The sequence below is a fragment of the Dendrobium catenatum genome, unplaced genomic scaffold, assembly GCF_001605985.2.
Source record: "Dendrobium catenatum unplaced genomic scaffold, ASM160598v2 fragScaff_scaffold_333, whole genome shotgun sequence".
Classification (NCBI taxonomy): Eukaryota; Viridiplantae; Streptophyta; class Magnoliopsida; order Asparagales; family Orchidaceae; genus Dendrobium; species Dendrobium catenatum.
The window spans coordinates 237,535-257,584 of NW_021318795.1; the positions used below are offsets into that span (position 1 = coordinate 237,535).

The 20,050-nt window shown below is 33.8% G+C and overlaps 2 protein-coding genes across 2 annotated transcripts in view; one reads left to right on the forward strand and one right to left on the reverse strand.

Annotated features, from left to right (window-relative positions):
- Positions 1 to 926: 926 nt before the first annotated feature.
- On the forward strand, positions 927 to 6,601 carry LOC110093591 (rab9 effector protein with kelch motifs). Its single transcript, XM_020818524.2, has 9 exons — positions 927 to 1,604; positions 2,340 to 2,867; positions 2,952 to 3,017; positions 3,120 to 3,286; positions 3,382 to 3,532; positions 3,612 to 3,699; positions 3,782 to 4,149; positions 4,250 to 4,354; positions 6,066 to 6,601. The coding sequence occupies exons 1-9, from the start codon at positions 1,467 to 1,469 to the stop codon at positions 6,342 to 6,344; spliced, it is 1,890 nt and encodes a 629-aa protein (XP_020674183.1). The 5' UTR covers positions 927 to 1,466; the 3' UTR covers positions 6,345 to 6,601.
- Positions 6,602 to 8,959: 2,358 nt separating this feature from the next.
- Positions 8,960 to 20,050, reverse strand: part of LOC110093540 (phospholipase A(1) LCAT3) — a 29,642-nt gene continuing 18,551 nt past the window's right edge. The window contains exon 11 of the mRNA XM_020818460.2: positions 8,960 to 9,580. Within this exon, the coding sequence (XP_020674119.1) occupies positions 9,347 to 9,580 (234 nt within the window). The 3' untranslated portion in view covers positions 8,960 to 9,346. The remainder of the gene's footprint in view (positions 9,581 to 20,050) is intronic.

Here is a 20,050-nt window from a genome sequence, read left to right on the forward strand (position 1 = left end):
TTATGTGTCATGATTCTAAATGCAAATATTTACAATCATATTTGACAAATGAAGTATGATGTAACATAATATAATCTTATTATATGACTTGTGATGATTTTCTAAGTATATGATAAATTCTCCACCTATATAAATTTGTGAGAAATTACATATATAACATCAATACATAATCATGCATGTTGTCCAACATATACCATACTTTTATACTAGAACTTTGATTTATTTTTTACTAAGTCTTATACTAACCATTGCATTAACATATATGTGTTGCTTTCATGTAAGGGTAAAGTTATTAGTGAGGAATAGAGCTATAAACAAAGTTGATCTTTTATATATATATATATATATATATGAGACACTAAATACCATATATATATATATATATGAGACACTAAATACCAAAGAAGAAAATAGATGATTGCCAAAAATCCTAATAGGTCTTCATAAGAGCCAACAATGAAAATAAGAGGGAGTACTTATTAAATAATCATATAAAAAAAAAGAAAATAAGAGGGAGTATATATTTATGGGAACTTATAAACTACTATCATTAAATATGGATAGTGACATTATTTCATATTAATTCATGTAAAAATATAACATTAATTTATTTAAGTGTTCTTATACTTTTTTCAAAGTTAAGAAATCTGAATCCAAATTAAAAAAAAAAACAATTTGAAGGCCAAGGCCAAGGATAAATATGGAGGAAAAACGCCATTGCCTTCCCTTCTCTTTTCTTGGAAAGAAAACTCTCCTCACCAAACCCCAAAAACACATTTCCCATCATCTCCCACAGCCCAATACCCCACCTCCCATCATTTTCAGTTAGACAGGTTTGAAGTGTAGGAAAGCGATGGGTACACCCAAACTAAAGTGAGAACATCATGAAAGATTTGTGACATCTCCCACATTCCCATGCTACACACTGCCCCACACTCCCCCTTCTTTCTCCCTCTTCTCCTTCTTCTCTCTCTTCTCACATTGCGCTCTGTCTCTATTGCTTCTCTTATCAATCATGTTGTAACAGTCACCCTCCCATGATATTACATCACCTCTACAGTACTCCCAACACATCTCAAAGAGCTGCCTTTAGCTACAGCCTTTTGGATATTTTGGGGGCAGTCCCTTCTCTTCAAAAGGATAGTTTTCATGTTTCTTTGCACTTCCTTCTTTCTCCCGTTTCTTTCCCTTTCTAACAGTGATTTCACCCCTACCATCTCTTCCTGTTTGTTGGCACAGTGGTTGTTCGACGTGAAAGCACCCATCTTTTCCTTGTCCATCACACACTCACATCTGCTTTCTCACTCACCGTGTTCATTGCCTTCTTGACTCTCTCTCTCCCTCTCTCCCTCTCTCCCTCTCTCTCTCTCCTCCTGCTATCTTATCAAGAACAGGGTGTGGAGGTAAGGAGTTTATTGAGTTGTTGAGCTATTCTTTGTTCTGCTATTGTTTTTGCTTGGTGAGGAATGGGATCGTTGGGTGGAGGGGAAGCTGTGAGGAGGAGAAAGGCAATGTGGCTCTACCCGAAGGTGATAGGATTTAACCCTCCTGAGAGATGGGGGCACTCTGCTTGTTTCTCTGATGGCGTCCTCTATGTTTTCGGGGTAAGTAAGTTTGTGCCACTGACATGATTTTATTTCCCTCTTGCTCCTCTTTTATGGTGCTTTTTATTTTCCTGGATCGAAGCAGTTCATATATGTTCTTCTTCCTGCTAAAGAAATCAACTTTCTTGTCTTTGAGATGTGAGTTCTATTTCTCTTTATATCTTGGCTACTTTCTGCTTTACCAATTTGTTTTAACTTAATACTTTTTCGTCCCCCTTATTCTAACTGTGACATGAAATTCTTTGAAGTAATCAATTAGCTTGATTTGTAAGAACCTCCTCTCAGTTATATCTCTACAATCATATTGTAAAAAAGGCTTCTTGCTCTTTTTTTTTCATTAGATGTAGGATTTATCTACTTAATTTAGTCATTTTTCCCAATGTTTCAAGGGTAATACCTCACCTTGCTCAGGTATTTTTTAGTCTTATTTAGATGTTTCAAGCTTTGATTGCCATCTTATGAAACCTGCACCTCCCTATCTGGTGTTATGAACTCATCAAGAGCAGCTTCCTTTGTAGTGAGCTAACCAGTTGTTTGATTAGCTTCAGAACATGTTTGTGATATAAAAACCTCTCTGTTGTTTGATGAGAGCTTGACAGAGTCCTCTATAATTTCCTAAAGTTTTTCTTTATGGCTTCTTTTTTTAACAAATTTTCTGAAGAATGAGCACATTAAGTAGCTTATTATTGTCTTAATAGATTGTTTTTCTTGAATGCATTTATCTTCTTTCCATAGGGATGCTGTGGTGGATTGCATTTCAGTGATGTGCTTACTCTTAATCTTGATACAATGATCTGGAGCTCTCTTGCCACCACCGGCCACAAACCGGGCACTCGAGATAGTCACAGCGCAGTGATTATAGGCCAAAGAATGGTTGTCTTAGGAGGCACAAATGGTGCAAAGAAGGTAAATGATCTTCACATCTTGGATCTTCGGATGAAAGAATGGAGCAAACCTACTTGCAATGGTACTCCGCCTTCTCCACGAGAAAGCCACACAGCCACTCTTATTGGTGAAGATAGGCTAGTAATATTTGGAGGCAGTGGAGAAGGTGAAGCTAACTATTTGAGTGATGTTCATTTTCTGGACCTCAGTACCATGACTTGGACTTCGCCGGAGGTGAAAGGAGATCCTCCGGCCCCTAGAGATAGCCATACTGCAGTTGCCATTGGCAATAAACTTCTAATATATGGTGGTGATTGCGGCGATCGTTATCACGGTGAAGTTGATGTTCTGGACACCGACGCCATGTCTTGGTCAAGGGTATGAATTTTCACTCATTTTTTCATTATAAGCTTCACCGTAAGTCCATTAGTGTTTACTAACATCTGTATTTGATACTGTCAGTTGATGGTTCAGGGATCTTCTCCTGGAGTTAGAGCTGGTCATGCTACTGTTACTATAGGGACAAAGGCAAGTCTCTAATTGAATGAGTTGAAGTAAAGGTAGACAAGGTTTCCATTTATGGAATAATCTTCATTAGTATCCTTATGTATGAGGCTTTGTTATTCATAGGTTTACATTATTGGTGGAGTTGGTGATAAGCAATATTACAGTGATGTTTGGGTTCTTGATGTGGCCACCTGTGCTTGGACTCAACTCGACATTCGCGGCCAACAGCCGCAGGGGCGGTTCTCTCATACTGCCGTGGTTGCTAATGCTGATATCGCTATTTATGGAGGGTTGGTTTTAAAGCCCAATATCTACCATTTTACTAAAAAATGGCGTAGATTATGAAATAAAATCATCTAAAAAATAATTGATTTTGGATTTGCAGTTGCGGAGAAGATGAGCGCCCGCTCAATGAACTCTTGATACTGCAATTAGGATCAGAGCATCCCAATGGTCGTTACAACGTGTCGATGTGCAAGATTTTCGGTAACCATTGGAGCCAAGAGAAGAAGAAATTTTTAAGAGCAGATAATCAGGTAAGCAGAAATAGCATTACATGATGTATATCTAGTATTATATCACAACATTGACGGTTAAAATTTTACTATGATTCAGCAAAATGTGATTTTGAATAATGGAGACTTAAACCGGAAGCCTCCTGAGGTGGATATTGAACAAAAGAGTGCTATTTTTCGCAGCCCAGGTTAGACCTGATCCATATACTGAAATTATTACATTTCTAAACTCTTTGAAAAAATTATGTTTTCTTATTGCCTTTTGATCAGATAACTTGCGAGCGAAAAGGAGGAGAGCCGATGATTCAAAAGTATTGGATATTGAATCAGAGCAGGAGGAACATTCTCTTTCACTCTCCCAACACTCTTCACCATCTCAATCAGACCAAGAACAGAATACATCACAGAAGCTCTCTTCCTGTAACAAAGGCCACAAGATACTGCCATTGCAACCGCATTTTGCTCATTTCAAGTGGAAAGAAAGGGCTTGCCAAGATGCACATGGTGTGAGCAGAGAAGCTGGAAGAAAGACTAAAACTGAGCAGTTTCTTCGCGCGGTTGTCCCTCCAAAGCACGAAATGCAGTTCTTGACATCTGATCAGAAATTTCCGCCTGTGAGGCCTGCCATTCCTCCCCTGGTGAGTCTATTTTTGAACAGTATTCTTCATTCGATAAAACGGGTAAATGATGATCGAAAAACTCCATTGATTAGTGTTTTTTCTTTTTAAACTTGTGTAGTTTGGGGCTGAGGTTCATGGTACAGTAGATGGAGCTTTTGATTCTGGCTACCTGATGACTGCCAATGTTAAAGGTCAAATATTCAGAGGTGTCTTGTTTGCTCCAGTAAGCTTGAATGCAATACTTATTCCATCTTATTTAGAGAATTTCTCCCAATGTTCTTATGGATATTATAGCATTACTAAGTAGAACAAGAACAAGAAATGCTTAAGCTCTGTTTGACTTTGATTTGTTTTTGCTTTTTATTTTTCATAATGAAAAAATAAATAAAAACATATTTGATATGTTATAGAGAACCAACAAAAAACCTTTTTTTTTTGGAGCTAAGATGAAGCATTAGATCTTATATATTTTATCTACATAATAAACTAATGATCAAAGATGAATAAGTAGCATGTAATAGTAATTTTAATTGATATACCATAAAAAAAATATGATTTTACTTGTAGATATAGTAATCTTGATATTAAATGTGAAAAGAGAGAGTAAACATGATAGTATTTGAAATCATCATAGGATTATACGGGTGGATACACACAAACGAGAATAATGTTTCAAGAGGATAAAAAGATACAATAGTGGAGAAAGAAAATAAAAGTTTTGAGTTTTATTGTATTGATAAGCAATTGCAATGGGGACGATAAGTTTGCCTAGTGGTTGATGTTACTCAGAAGAAAAGGTCTTGACACTAGAATGGGAAAAGTATAGGCGAGTAGTGCAAGGTGCTAGCCATTTCATATACACCAACTTTAGCTTGCTCGTCAAAAGGAGTGTCCTAAGCGTAAATCTTTGACATAAAAAATTGTCGGTAGGAATTTGATAGATACATGATCATGCCAAAAAAAATTGATACGTGTAATTAAGGGTCTTTTTCATGCTAGGTACACAAAGAATATATTGAAGAAAAAAATTATGAGGGGAAGTAGCAAAGAAGGTGATCACAATAATAACATCATCAATGGCATCATATGAAGTGCGAGATAAAAAGACCATTGTCTAGCAAATAGGTGAGAGTGATTAGAGTATTGTTAGCATTGTAGTGGGTGCATGGTTGACATTAGGTAAGTGGACAAGATCTCTAAGAGCAAGGCTTTGGTTGAGCATAAGCCAATGGTGAGTTAGGAGGAAACTAATCAAAAGACACGAAACTGTTTGACTTTATGACCTCGAATGTTACATGCTTGACAATAGTCATGATAGAGGTGACGAGGTGTGTGTTAACAAGTAGACTAAATATGTCATCATTATTGATTGGAATAGTCAACAAAGAGGAGGTGCGGGATTTGCGATAATGCATATTTGAAATTTAGGCGCACAACAATCCTTGTGTGAAACCAAGCAGACCGGTGATGAGAAGGGGGAGAATCAAAAGTGTGGAGAGGGGGAATTGGATCAAAGCTTTGGTATCATATAGAATATATTTATACACATCTTCCCTTTTTGAGGCAACATAGTTACAATATGATGAAAGGTTTAATATATATAGATTACAACAGTCCTATCATAAATCAAAGTTAGATCAATATTTGTGATAGTTTGGTAAATTTAAGGACCGCTCATTTGAAATTTTGAACATAATCTTTTGAAATTAACATCTAATAGGATGAAATCCTCGAAAGAGTTAATAGAATAGAATAGAATAGCACACGAATAATACTTAATATTCGAGTGTTATAAAATACATAACACCAATGAAAACAAAACTAAAAAAAACAGAAAAAAAAAAACTTGAATCAAATCATGAAATTCATCTTCTTCTGCTCCTCCCTGCTTGCTCATTCCAAGATCCTAAACATCCATTTTGTATTCAATACAGGGTCCAAGTGTAGTAGCAGTTCCAAGACAACAAACACATTCTCAAAGCCCAGCAACTGCTCCACAGCAATCCACAGCTCCAGCTCAATCCATCCCCATCCATGTCAGGCCACCACAGAAGACCAGTTTCTTATTCCAAGAAGGCGGTCACCATGCCGGCCACCCCGACCCTGTCCATGTCTTGAAGGCCCAGCCGGCGAGGCTGAACAGTGACCTCCAAGGTGTAGTTCTCTCCCTTGGAGGGCCTGGTGGTGGGGGAAGTAGTCATGGAGCAACATAGAAAATGAAGAGATGTAGCTACGATCAAGCCTAGGCCTTCTCTTCTTTTATGTTTTTTGAAGTTCTGACATGTTAAGTGTAGATGATTTATGGTGATTTTAGCTTAAGCTGTTGTATTTGAAGTTGGTTTTGATCTTTATATAGATATATAAATATGGTTAGTATGAGTATTTCATTTGTGTGAAATACTGAGTATAATCAATAATAGTTTGTTTTGGGGTAATTGTGGGGTTTTTATTGGTACTAATTTAAGCTATTATGTTCATAGAACAATTGCTAGTCTCTGTTGTTTTCTTTCAGAGCTAGGATTGAATTCACACATTATTATTATTTTTTTAATTATTGTATTTTCATTGCTTATTTTCATAAATATAATTTTTTGTGTCTCAATTTTAAAGGGAGAAAAAATGTAGAATATTATCAAAACGGTTGGCACTATGGAATTATTCTATATGGATACGGACGGCGTCCGGAAGTGAATCAAAACGTGTAACGCTATTTTTTTTTTTCTTAGTATCACGGATGTGTACTGCTATATACTGGGTGATGTAGCACGTTTTGATTCGTTTCTGGACAGTCCGATGTCCGCAGAATAATTTTTCGCAAATTTGGGACTTTTGTTGGGCTTGACGTGTGTTAATAAGAAATTCCTTTCGGCAATTGACTCTATTATTATTGAGCAAAGTATATGTAGAAGATAAGGTAAAATTGATTATGTGATGAAGGCATTGATAATATTTTTGTAATGACCTTAATTTTATGATTTTTATAATATAAAGTTTTTCATTTCAAAAAACAGAAGCTAATGTTACTAGTTTTTAAGTATGCTTGATGATTTTCAGTAGTAAAATGTACGGAAAATAGAACTTTTGTAGATAAATATTTGTGTATAATATTGGATAATATATTAAAATATATTTTATATGCAATTAGATATCTGATTTGATCAAGCATGAATTTTAGATTTTAAAGCACTTCAATATTTGTGCTAGAAGTATTAAAATTTAATTTCTAAGATCATTTGAATTTTATTTTTGATTAATTTATAGGCAAGATGACATGATTCAATGAGATGAACCAAATGATATCATGAACACATGACTTCAAGTTCAATGAGTCTAAATGATTTGCAAATGGCAACTTTTAAAGCCATTCAATGGATCAAATGTTCTTTAAATTTAGTATGTTATATTTCTAAGGAGGGCTTTAATGAGATGAATTTAACATGTAAAAAATGCTTAGTTTTCCTTAGATTTTTCAAAAACATATAGTATATCTATAGGCAATAAATTCAATCCATCTAATAGAGTGTTTAGATTTTAATCATAAATAATTAGAATGGCCTTTCAAGAAATTCATAAATATGTAATATTTCTACAAATGTAGGAAGAGATTTTTGATGAAAATATTTCTAAAATAAAGAATATAAAAACTCTTTGCATGTAAATGTTGAACATCAATCACAAACCAACATCAATACCAATCATCATCATTCTTTGATGTTAGGCACCAACCAACATCGATATCCATTATCACCACCATTCAATGCTAGTTGTTGATCAAGATCAACACACATCATCATCACTATAAGATGACAATCATAATCATCATTATTGTCAGTTGAATGTCAATCTAATCACTTCGCAACCCTTATATAAGGGGAAAATTATTGCATCTAGTCACCGGACGCGAAGATAGGTCTGGATATTAATAAAATATTATTTTAAATTTAATGTTCAAAAGCGCAGGTAAATAGCAGGTCAAAGCGCAGTCAAAAACACAGGTAAAGCGCAGTCAAAGCGCAACTAAAGGGCAAGTCAAAAGCGCAGTCAAAAGCGCAGGTGACGTGGCAAATTTTTATTAGACGTCCTAACCTATTCTCCGCGTCCGGTGACCTGATGCAATAATTTGCGGCCCAAATCAAGAGAATAACCAATGCAACCACCAAGTATTGCGTCTCATCCAACATTCCCCATCTACCATCATTATACATCTACCGTCATTATATGCCTACTAATAATCGATGCTTGTTGTTTATTAGCTATAAACCCTTGATTCCAACATTCAAATCGACCTATTTCTCTCTTATTAGACAACAATCAAGTTGATTGTAATTTGCCTCATAGCTTTTGATGTTTTTGACGACTATTAATTTGTTATTACACCCACTAATGATCACCATTCATCTAAAAACTCCATTTTCCCTACCATCCAACCTATATGACCAAATTTACAACTCATCATCATCCAATGATAACTATGACCAACAAGACTAGAAAAAAAAAAAAAAAAAAAACCAAGTTTGAACGAACTTAAGCATTGTTTGGTTCAGTTTGTCAAGCGAACATGCAAAATTTTTTTGTTGTGTTTTGCTCATTAACTTATCGAACCGAGCAAGAGTTACATATATATTGTCACATATATGTGCATACATTCACACTAATATAAATGTATGGACATAAAAATACACAATCTATAAATATATAAGCACACATATACATGCGCAAACATGCATATATGTGCATAACTTTATGTGAACAAGCATTATCGAGCTACTAATATGATTGAACAGAGCCTTATTCACATTTGATTAAGTCGGATAAACAAGAGGTCATGTTGAGCATAAAATATTTACAAAACTTTACTAATCATAAAATATCACAGGGTGAAATATGACTACATGTTACAGAGCAAGTTTAGGACATCATAATACTTTTGTTTTCTTCTATTGCAATGGCTCTATTGATTGCAATATAGGCAACATATAGATAAATTATTTATATAACTCTCTAATGTCTAAATCATATAAAATATATCACTACATTGGCCAAAGTGAAATACTCTTATATGATTTAGACATTAAAATATTATATAAATAAAAATAACATTTAGATGTGATATGTAGATTCTTTTATTTTTACTCTACCCAGCAACTTAGAAGAAGATGCATCAGGCACACGAGACGTGTGATGGTAGCAGCGAAGCTAAGAAGTTTCGAATAAATCATATCTGCTTTGACAGAAGATCTTCACAAAGGCCTATAGTTGAATTCTTGTAAGCTTCCTCAGATGGAATGAGATCAGGAGACACATTGGCTACTTTTGCTTTCACATATGTTTGGGATTGCTGCGTTAAACCCAACCAGTTTTTGATTAGTTTCAGCACAGTTTCGCTTCTCAACAATGCCCGGTGTTCACCTTTTACAGCTACTCTAGCTTTTGCATTAAATCCATCAGCCTATAACAACAAAACAAAAGGACAAATTTTTTTTTTTAGTTGAAAGTGCCAAAAGTAAGAGAAAACAGGAAATCTGGACACCGTAATGAACTAAAAAAGATTAAGAAAGATATTAGGTTCAGTTTACGTGAAGAAAGCTTCCTCAGGTGATAGATTAAGGTTTCGTTTGGGACGGCTTTCTTTCTGTTTTTTAAATTAGCTTTCTAGTACAAAAATTAAAAATTTAGTGCTAAAAAATTGCTTTAAGAAACAGAAAGAAAGCAGCCCCAAACAAAGCCCTTGAGACGGCTTTCTTATGGCTTCTTAAAGCAGCTTTTCTGCACAAAAATTTAATTTTTTGTACTAAAAAGTTGCTTTAAGAAGCAGTAAGAAAGCTGTCCCAAACAAAGCCTAAATATCTATGAAGAAAATTGTGAGATACCAAAACCAAATTTTCTGAAATAAAACTTCCCTACTTCCAGAAAGCTGAAAAAGTCTACATTTCAAACCGAAGGCATCGTTAGCAAATAAAAGATGATAGAAACCATTCTACAATGTATGAAAACATGGTAAACGGAACTATCCAAATCCTAGTTATATGTAGGTAGAATGTTTGTAGATGAACTGTCATATAAGACAAATAAATGAAAAGGCTACATCCAATTGGCATGATTATCAAAAGCCTTTGAAATGATTGTTACAAACTAGAATATTCATGAAGGCAAATAAGATGAGTTTATCATTTTAGACATAAATGAAAATCTAACACAGAGATGAATAGCCTATAAAATATAAGAGACTAGATATTTTCTGTGTAAAATCTAGAGAGAATATTATATGATATAGTTTAATTAAAACAATTAATTCACTATGTTGACTAAAGATGAGATGCTCGACCCTTCTCTGCTTCTGGGGTGGTGGAACTTAGCAATCCTCAGTAATGTATATTATCTCTTCCAAAAATGATAGAGAATATCAGGGGTAAAAAATATTCATAGGTATTGGCCGACAACAATGGCAAGCACTGGTGTTGGATACTGAATGATGATAAACATTGACAATCAGGTAATGATTGTCGTCAAATTTCGAGTGCTAGAAGGTGGTCAGTACAGTGTTCCTAGCAGTAGAAAAAATCAAACAAGGAAAGGCAGAGAAATCTAGACAAAAGAAATCCTAAAGGCAACCAATTGAGGGTCCAAACGACAAAATCTAGAATTCTCTAAACCTAAGAGTTCACTCCTTCCACAGATCTTCACAAGTGTGTAAGATCATGACTTTTATAGTATCTTAGAGAGGGAATTTTGCTCATTTCCGTCAAAGATCTGAATCCATCGAAAGGTTTGAATTGATCTCCTTTAGCCATGATACATTTTAAGACATCTTAAAGCTATAATGAACTCAAAATTGAGCAATCTTGGATTCATTGGATTATCTCGTTGAATCTCAACCATAAACATGCAAATTTTGAAGGACATTTATAACTTCAAGATATTTTCAATTATGCTTATAAGTGCTTGATTTATCTCCACTTGGAGTCAAATCTAAGTTTTTGTGGTTTCGTTTGGTCAGCCTTGCCAACTCACGCTATTTTAACTATAAGTTCACTAAAAGTAGAATTTGGAATATCTCAAAAATAACACTCAAAGTTTTAGCCCCTAAATTTTATGTACTTTGAGATTAAAACATTATGTTAAAATTCAAAGTTAATTAAATGAACTTTTTTATGGTAAATCAATTACCTCTATTTTAGACATTAAAATTTGTGAGCCAAAAAATTCTATGGGAGGGGCTTGGGCCATCAGGTAGCAATGTGATCCCATACACCACGTAATTATCCACACAATACATATAGGCACCATTTACCCTAAATTTTGTAGCTTTTCCTTCTTTTATTTTGTAGGCATAAATGGAAATGCTAGGAAATTGCCTATGTCCATGCATCCATTTGGAGGCCCAACTAAGGATTCATGAACACAAATGCTGGAAGCTTACACACAAATGTTTCAACTTCAACTAAGCATGCATTTGACATGGTTGGCCACCCCTTTATATTCTATATCTTTTTGTATCCCAACAGTGACTCTTTATATTCCTATTGACTCTTAATCTTCCTTTTGGTTCATCTATGTTGCACCGATACGGATACGGCGACACGGATACGACACGATACGGATACAGGACACGTCAATTCTTAAAAATACAGGATATAGGTACGGCGCGGATACGGCATCATAATTTATAAATCATACATAAAAATTAAGAAAGCAATCAAAGCATAATATTTGAAATTACAAAAAAAAATGACAACAACATCATTTGTAGCCTTGTAGCTTATAATATCAAAATATAAGTAAGCATTAAATGTCTAGTACAACAACAAAAGCATAAACATAAATTATCTAGCACATGAAGTTTCAACTATTCAATAGCAACTTGCATTAATGAGCTCATTTTTTGCTCTTCTATTTAAGCTATGACATGACACTTTTAAGTGTCTTTGGAAGCCATTGTAGCTTCGTTCTTGTGGTGGAAACTTGAAGATAAAGCTTGAAAGGGAGTGAGGAACGGGTGAAGTCTGGGAGAGGGAGAAGATCTTGTGAGGGGGGGACTCAAGGGAGTGTGGAGGGGGATTCCACACGGTTGCTCCAGCAGGCTTGCATCTTAATACCGTCGGATTTAAGGCTTGTCTCGAGGGAAGTTAACCAAAGAAGAAGATCTCTTTGGTGTCAAAGGACCCGGTGACTCCGCCGCACCGGGGAAGGTGGAAGTGATTTTGTAAGGGCTTCTTCGCCTAGCTGTGGGGGATAAAGGAGAGACACATGTTTTAGTACAATACTTGGAGGGTGCCTCCAAGGAGTGGATATAGGTCAAGGTTTGATCGAACCACTATAAATCCGATGTGTTCTTTCTTATTATTTGCTTTCGCATTTAATTTCCACATTTGTTTTATTTGTGGTGATTTTGGTTTGTACTTTGCTTAAAGTTTCTTATTTACCAATTCACCACTCTCTTTATTTAACCTTGGGCCAGTTCTATAGGGCTTAACATCCCTAACAAACTTTTTAGTGTCATCTAATTACTTTTAGAGAAGCCCCTACAAAATCAGTTCCACCTTCCCCGGTGCGGCGAAAAAGTCGGGTCCTTTGACACCAAAGAGATCTTCTTCTTCACAAAACTTCCCTCAAGACGAGCCTTGAATCTGATGGTACTAGGGTGCAAGCTTGTCGGAGCAACCATGTGAAACCCCTCCATACTCCCTTGAAACCACCTCCAAGGATCTCCTCCCTTTCTCAAACTCCACCCTTTTCTCTCTCCCTTTCAAGCTCTCTCTTCAAGTGTTTTGCAGAAGAAATGAAGCCTCAATGGCTGCCAAAGACCCTTTTAATGTCTTTTATAAAGCTTAAATAGAAGAGCTCCAAAAAGGCTCTTAAATGCAACAAATTGACATTATCATCAAGGACAATCACCGGATCATCTAGTACAATGTGCTTAAAAAGAGGGCTTCAGAAAACCCTAAAAACTCAATTTTGGTGCCACATATCATCCAGGATGATCGAAGGATCGTCCCGTACGATGTGCTTAAAAAGAGGACTTTAAAAAACACTAAAAACTCAATTCCAGTGCCAAAAATTGTCCTAGACGGTCGCAGGATCATCCAGTACGATGCGCAAAATTTGACCTGATAGTTCCGGATGATATTAGGATAGTCCAGAACGATCAGTGCAAAATTATACATAACGCCCAGGATGATATTGAGGATCGTCCGAGATGATTATAAGAAAAATTATGGTATTTTGTCTTGGACGATTTAGGAAAATTAATTATATCGGCAAACATCGTCCTGTATGATATATAGATCATCCAGGATGATTGGATTGAAAATTTTAACCATAATTAATCTCCTAATCATATGATCAATTTAGGCATGATTTTTATTGATCGTCCTGGACGATCAAGATCGTCTAGGATGATTAGAACAAAAAATAAATCTTAAAATCTTTCCTAAATTAGCATTGGAGGCTATTTCCAAGATCATAAAGGATCGTCCTGGACGATTCAAAATCATCCAGTACAATTAGTTCAAAACTTGATCTTCTAGATTTGACAAGATCTCATTCCCATGAGTGTGTGTGTGTATATGGTCACCAAGCATGCATACTCCCTTACAGAATTTGACTCAAGAAATAAAAAATTACATTAATGAATATTACATAACCTTTATAACGTAACATTATTCAACCCAATCTTGAGCTCCGATTCTTTGTTTAATGTTGCACGGTATTCCTGAAATGTTAGTATACACACATACAAATATAGAATAAAAAATACTATGAGATATAAAAATATTTATTATCATTAAAAAAAAAAAACTCGTGAGCTCGAGTCACAACATTATTAAGTTTACGATTGCTGAATTTTTAATAATTTATTGAATTTTCATATTTATTCAAAATTTAATTAAGTTTGACAATTTTTTTTTAATTTACATTAAAATCTAAAAGTTTTATGTTTCTATAAACTAGTCCCAATGATGAGTCCAATTCCTTTGAGTGTTTCATTTGGAGTTTTCATTAATTAGTTGTGATTTTTATAAGTTCAACCTTTTTAATGAATTAAATTTAAACAAATTTTGACATTCTAATTTACATTAAAATTGATTTTTTAAAATTTTTTGTAAATATTAAACCCAATTATGAGTTCAATTCCTTGGATTTTGTATCTATTAGAGTTTTATAGAAATATTTATGCTTTTTATAAGTTTAGCTCATTAATGTATTTTAATTAATTCAAATAATTAGAGGATTTTAATTTTTATTTTTCAAATCAATTCCAAACCTCTTTAAATACTTCCCAATTTTCACTAATGGCTGTTAGGGATAATTAAAAGTGTTTGAAATGATTTTGGAATTTAAATAATTTTTTAATTTTCTATTATTTAATTAATGAATTTTCTTAATTTTTAATTTTTTTTATTTAATTTCAAATGGCTTTTCATTTTTCTCTCTTAAGCATTTAATTTAAGCAATCTAAAGCTTAAAATGCATTTTTATTATTTGTTTTGGATTTTTTGTGAATTAATGAAAATTCTATATTAATTATGTATTTTAAACTTAGGTTCACTAGTTGACATTTTAAATGAACTCTAAATATAGTGAAATTTGAAACATATGTTCATCTAATCATGTGTCATAATCAAAGCCTTCTATGTATCATAATCAATCCCCAAAGTTAAATGCATATATAACTTTGAGGTTTTAATTTGGACACTATACTCTTTAGATTTGGGTAAAATCAGTGTCATTTTAACCCTTGCATAAATATAAACACACCACAAAATATTCATGACCAAATTTTATGTGGATTAGGAGTTATGAATTTCCTAAGTTTTGGGTAAAATAGTGTGATATAACTTTCAAAATTTAATTCACATAATTCCATTAATCATTAAGGCCCATGAAAATTAGGATATTTATCAAACATAGCCTAGTGTCCAGTGTCCAAATTTGAAATCAATTAAACCACTAGTTAGCGAGTAATAAAAAAATAAAAAATATTTCATTCCCTACAGCAGCAATAATAACCACAACATCAAGCCTTTATCCCATTATGTGGGGTAGGTAACATGAATATTTTTTCTCCATTTTGTACTATTGAAAGTCAAATTCTCATTAAAATCTAATAAAGAAAGGTCATTCTTAATATTTTCTAACCAAGTCTTTTTAGGTCTGCCTCTTCCTTTCTTAACATAAGTCAATTCTAATACCTCTACTTTCCTAATCAGATCATCGGAAGGCTGATGTTTTATGTGACCAAACCATCTAAGGAGACTCTCTCTAATCTTATCTTCTACTGGAGCAACTCCAACCTTTTCACGTATATGCTCATTTTGTATCCTATCTCTAAGGGTAAAGCCACTCATCCACTTGAGCATCCTCATCTCTTCCACGCTTAACTTAGTTTTATGCTTCTCTTTTAATGGCCAACATTTGGCACCATAAAACATTGCAAGCCTCACCACCATCTTATAGAATTTTCCCTTATGTTTGAGGGGTACTTTTCTATCACACAACAAGCCTGATGCATTCCTCCGCTTCAAACATCCAACTTGAATTCTACTGATAATATCCCCATTTATTTCACCATCACTCTGAACAATAGATTCAATATATCTAAAACGTGTACTCTTATTAATGGCTTGATCGCCCAAAGTCATAATACCCTATCACTAGGTCTATTGCGACTAAAATTACACTACATATATTCTGTTTTAGATCTACTCAAGCGAAAACCTTTAGAATCTAATGTTGACCTTCATAATTCAAGTTTGCTTTCAACTCCCTCTCTAGTCTTATCAACAAGAAGAATTTCATCAGCAAAAAACATACACCAAGGTACATTCTCTTGCAAATGTCTAGTGAGAACATCCATGACTAAAGCAAAAAGATATGATCTTAAGGTTGATCCTTGATGTAACCCAACCAAAATAGGGAAATACTTAGTCAAACCACCTTGTGTTTGAACACAAGTAATAGGTCATGCATACAGATATTTAATGATTTGAATATAAATGTTATTAACTCCTTTCTTTGCAAGAACTCTCCGTAGCACTTCTCTTGGAACTTTATTATATGCTTTTTTCTAAATAAATACATATCATAAGTAGATCCTCCTTATTTTCTCTATATTTTTCTATCAAACCTCTTAATAAATGTATGGCTTCCATTGTAAACCTATCCAACATGAATCCAAATTGACTTTGAGAAACATTAGTATCACGCACAACTTATGCTCCATACCTCGCTCCCATAGTTTTAAAGTATGACACATTTACTTAATTCCTCTATAATTTGCACAATCTTGTGCATCAACTTTATTCTTAAAAATAGGAATTAACACATTCATTCTCCACTCATCTGACATCTTTTAGTCTTCAAAATAGTATTAAAAAGTTTAGTAAGCCAAGAAATTCCTTCATCTCCTAATCATTTCCACGCCTCTATTGGAATATGATCAGGTCCAATAACTTTTCCACCCCTTCATTTTATTTAAAGCCTCTCTAACTTTGGTTTTATTAATATGTAGATAAAAATAGAAATCTTTATTTTCATTTAGGGTGCTAAGGTCACTATAGTCAATCTTATTATCATAATCTTCATTAAAAAGTTTAGCAAAATATCTCATCCACCTTTGTTGAATATCATCTTCTAATAAAGGTATTTTTTTATCTTCATCCTTAATGCACTTCACTTGAATTAAATCCTTACTACTCCTATCTCATAGTTTGGCTAACTTATACATATATATATTTCTCCCTCCTTAGTATATAATCTATTATATAAAGATATTTCATTCCCTAATTACTCTCTATATAATGGTCAAAATGCTTTAAAATGATTTTTAAAATAAAATTGGGCTCAAGCTAATTCCAATAAGCCCAACAACTCAAAAATTGGATGAAAATTAAAATGATGGTGAATACTTAAGGTTTATAATAGTTTCTATAATTATATAATATAGAAAATGAATTTAGCTCCTATGACCAATCATTGACAATAATTTTGTTGTGGAATAATCATTACTGGTGACTTTCGACCATGCATCCACCTTGGATTTGATCTGCCATGCCACCTAAACATGTCAAATTGGTGTGGGAACCATATGATCATGCATGTAATTTAATGGACAGCTAGGATTTTTTTTATATGAAGGATCAAATGATGGGATCAATAACACTGTTCAAATGGATTATATAGTTCAAGGGATTCAGCTAGATTTCAATCATTGAATCCAATTCATGCATGATCCGATAGTTAAGATTAGGCAATTTTCATGCAGAACAAATTTTAATAGAATGGAAGAATTATTATAACTTCTTATACACTAATATAAAAGAGATGAATTTTGAAATATTACTTCCTTATACTTAGATAAAGCATAGGGGAGTGTTTGAAATCTATTAAAATTAGTTTTTAAGAAAGTTATTTTAAGTTTAAGATTATGAAAAAGGGTTGCTTAAATACCTCTATTACTTCTTATTCTTAGGATTTATGGACTCCTAGAGAGGTCCTTTGATCTTCCATGAAGACCTTAAGGTCTGAAATACACTAGAAGGAGCGATATTTTTATTGGATAATTTTACCCTTTGAATACCTCAATTAAAGTATTCTGGAACTGAAGAAGGTTGGGGAGAGCTCTGAGGTACTTAAGGGGTTGTTATGAAGCTAAAGAATGCAATAAACCAACCCCTCATTAGAGAGAAATAGGGGTATTTTTAGGAGAAAGAAAAAAACCTATGCACTTGATTGTGGTCAAGAACATGCCACCTAAGGAAGCCAAGTAAATTATGAACCAACAAATATAAGCTAAACACCTCACCCAAAAAATTTTAAATCATGTGCTAAATTATTTGTGAAGTTATAACTAAATCAATCATTGGGATATTTTGAAGATTCTTACTAGCTCAGTAGTCCAACCAATGGGCTTGACCTAGTATGTGTAATGAAGATTCAAAAAGTATCCCAACCAATTATAAGATCTTATTTGTGATGGGTTGCCAATGGGCTTAAGAATTTAGATTTTTAGAGGCTTGGGTTAGCCTAATTAGTTGATCTGGGTCGGGTTTGTTAGGTTAGGTGTCAGGGATCAAGGGACACTTGATGCAACCATTTAGTCAATTTAACTTTACATGGATTAAGTTTTGTTCCAAAAAACTCCTTTATGTTCACTTAGTTCAATCAATGTGGCTAGACTAGGTGAGCCTAGCAGTTGAAACTTTTTTGGGTGACCCTTGGGGACCCAATGGATAGTCCTTATATGTTTGTATGCATTGATTTCATTAAAATTATTAAATTTGAATTTTTGAAGTATTTAAGTGTTTTTTTATAACCATGGTTGACTTGGTCATCAAAGGTTAACCAAGGGTTAGGTATGATCCAAATAAATTCAAAATAATATTTTAGACTTATTTGAGGTAGTTTCATGTAATGGGTGAGGTACGTCATTTGGTTTGAAATGCATGTTTGAGTGTGTAAGGGACATTTTGGACAACCAAGGTTGAATAGGGGTTGGGATTTTATCCAATCAATTTCAAATATAATTATGAGCATATTGGAGGTGGTCCCATGGTTTGGTGAGATCTTCAAGCATGAAATGTAAGTTTAAAGGCTTAAGGGGCCTTTTGGTCAACCTAGGTTGACTTGGTTAACCATGGTCGGCCAATACTTTGGTTTGAGTCTAATATGTTCCAAATGATGTTTAGGACATGTTAAAGTAGGTTTTGTGCAATGGTGTGTTTGAATGCATAAATATAATTTTAAAGGCTAAAGAGGCCTTTTTTGTCCAAAAGGTTAACTTGGTTAACCAAGGATTACCATGGGTTTGATTTAGGTCCAATACACTCTAAATTATATTTGGAATATGTTGAAAGTGGTTTTAGGGTTTGGTTTGACTAAGCCATATTGAAGTTTGAGGAAATTTTAGTTTCAAGAGGTTTTGAGGTTTAGGATTTAGGTGGCTTCATGATCAACAGTGGTCAACCAAGTTCCACCAAGGGTTCAATGTTTGTTCAATGCATAATGCTAATGAAAATGATCATGCTCAAAAGATTTAGGGAAGCTTACAAGGTCAAATTCCACAACATGCTATGTTTAGTGTCATAGGTTTTAAATATTTTGAAGGTTTTGTAGTTTCAGAAATGCTTTGAAATTAAGGAGTTAGAGAACCTAGAATACCTGAAACTTAATGGAGTTAAGCCTATATATATATATATATATAACCAACATACAATTGACATATCATGAATCTAAGTTCATTTAGTTAGGTTTTGAGGTGATTAAAATTCTCCAAAAACACGTTATGGACCTGGGATTTTTGGTTTGGATTTAAACATTAAATTTAAAGTTTTGATTTTTCAATAGATTTGGACAATGGATTTGACTCAGATTTGATTTGATTAATGATTTGAAGGAATTTTAGATTTCACATGCTCATATCATTGACAATCATTAAAGACTATCAATAATTGTATAGACAATCAAGTGACAATCACTAGTGTTTATCAACTGGAGGATTTAAAGTTCGATTTTCCTCCCAATTTTGAGTTGACTGTGAAGGACAATGATTGAGGGGAGATTTCATTTTAAAATGATCAAGTTGTGTGATCATATATCATATTGTAGGATCATATATCATAATTTATGATCATATATCATATTGTATGACACCTAAGGGCTCCCTAGATAAGGTTTGGATCATTCAGTATGATCATAAAATCATACTGTATTACTCACCTGAGAGCTCTAGATGATATTTGGTTCTTATAGTACAATTATAATATTTTAATATGAATCACCTGAGGACTCTCTACATGACATTTGGTTCATCTAGTATGATCATAAATCTTACTATACGACTCACGTGAGGGCCTCTGGATGATATTTCGTTCATCCAGAATGATCATAATATCATGATTTATATTTTTTATGTTGTATA

Excerpts from the sequence above, each read along its gene's own strand:
- LOC110093591 (XM_020818524.2), top strand. The coding sequence starts at position 1,467 with ATGGGATCGTTGGGTGGAGGGGAAGCTGTGAGGAGGAGAAAGGCAATG. Across the intron at positions 1,605-2,339 it reads GCGTCCTCTATGTTTTCGGG|GGATGCTGTGGTGGATTGCA; the intron begins GTAAGTAAGTTT and ends TTCTTTCCATAG. Across the intron at positions 3,018-3,119 it reads CTGTTACTATAGGGACAAAG|GTTTACATTATTGGTGGAGT; the intron begins GCAAGTCTCTAA and ends TGTTATTCATAG.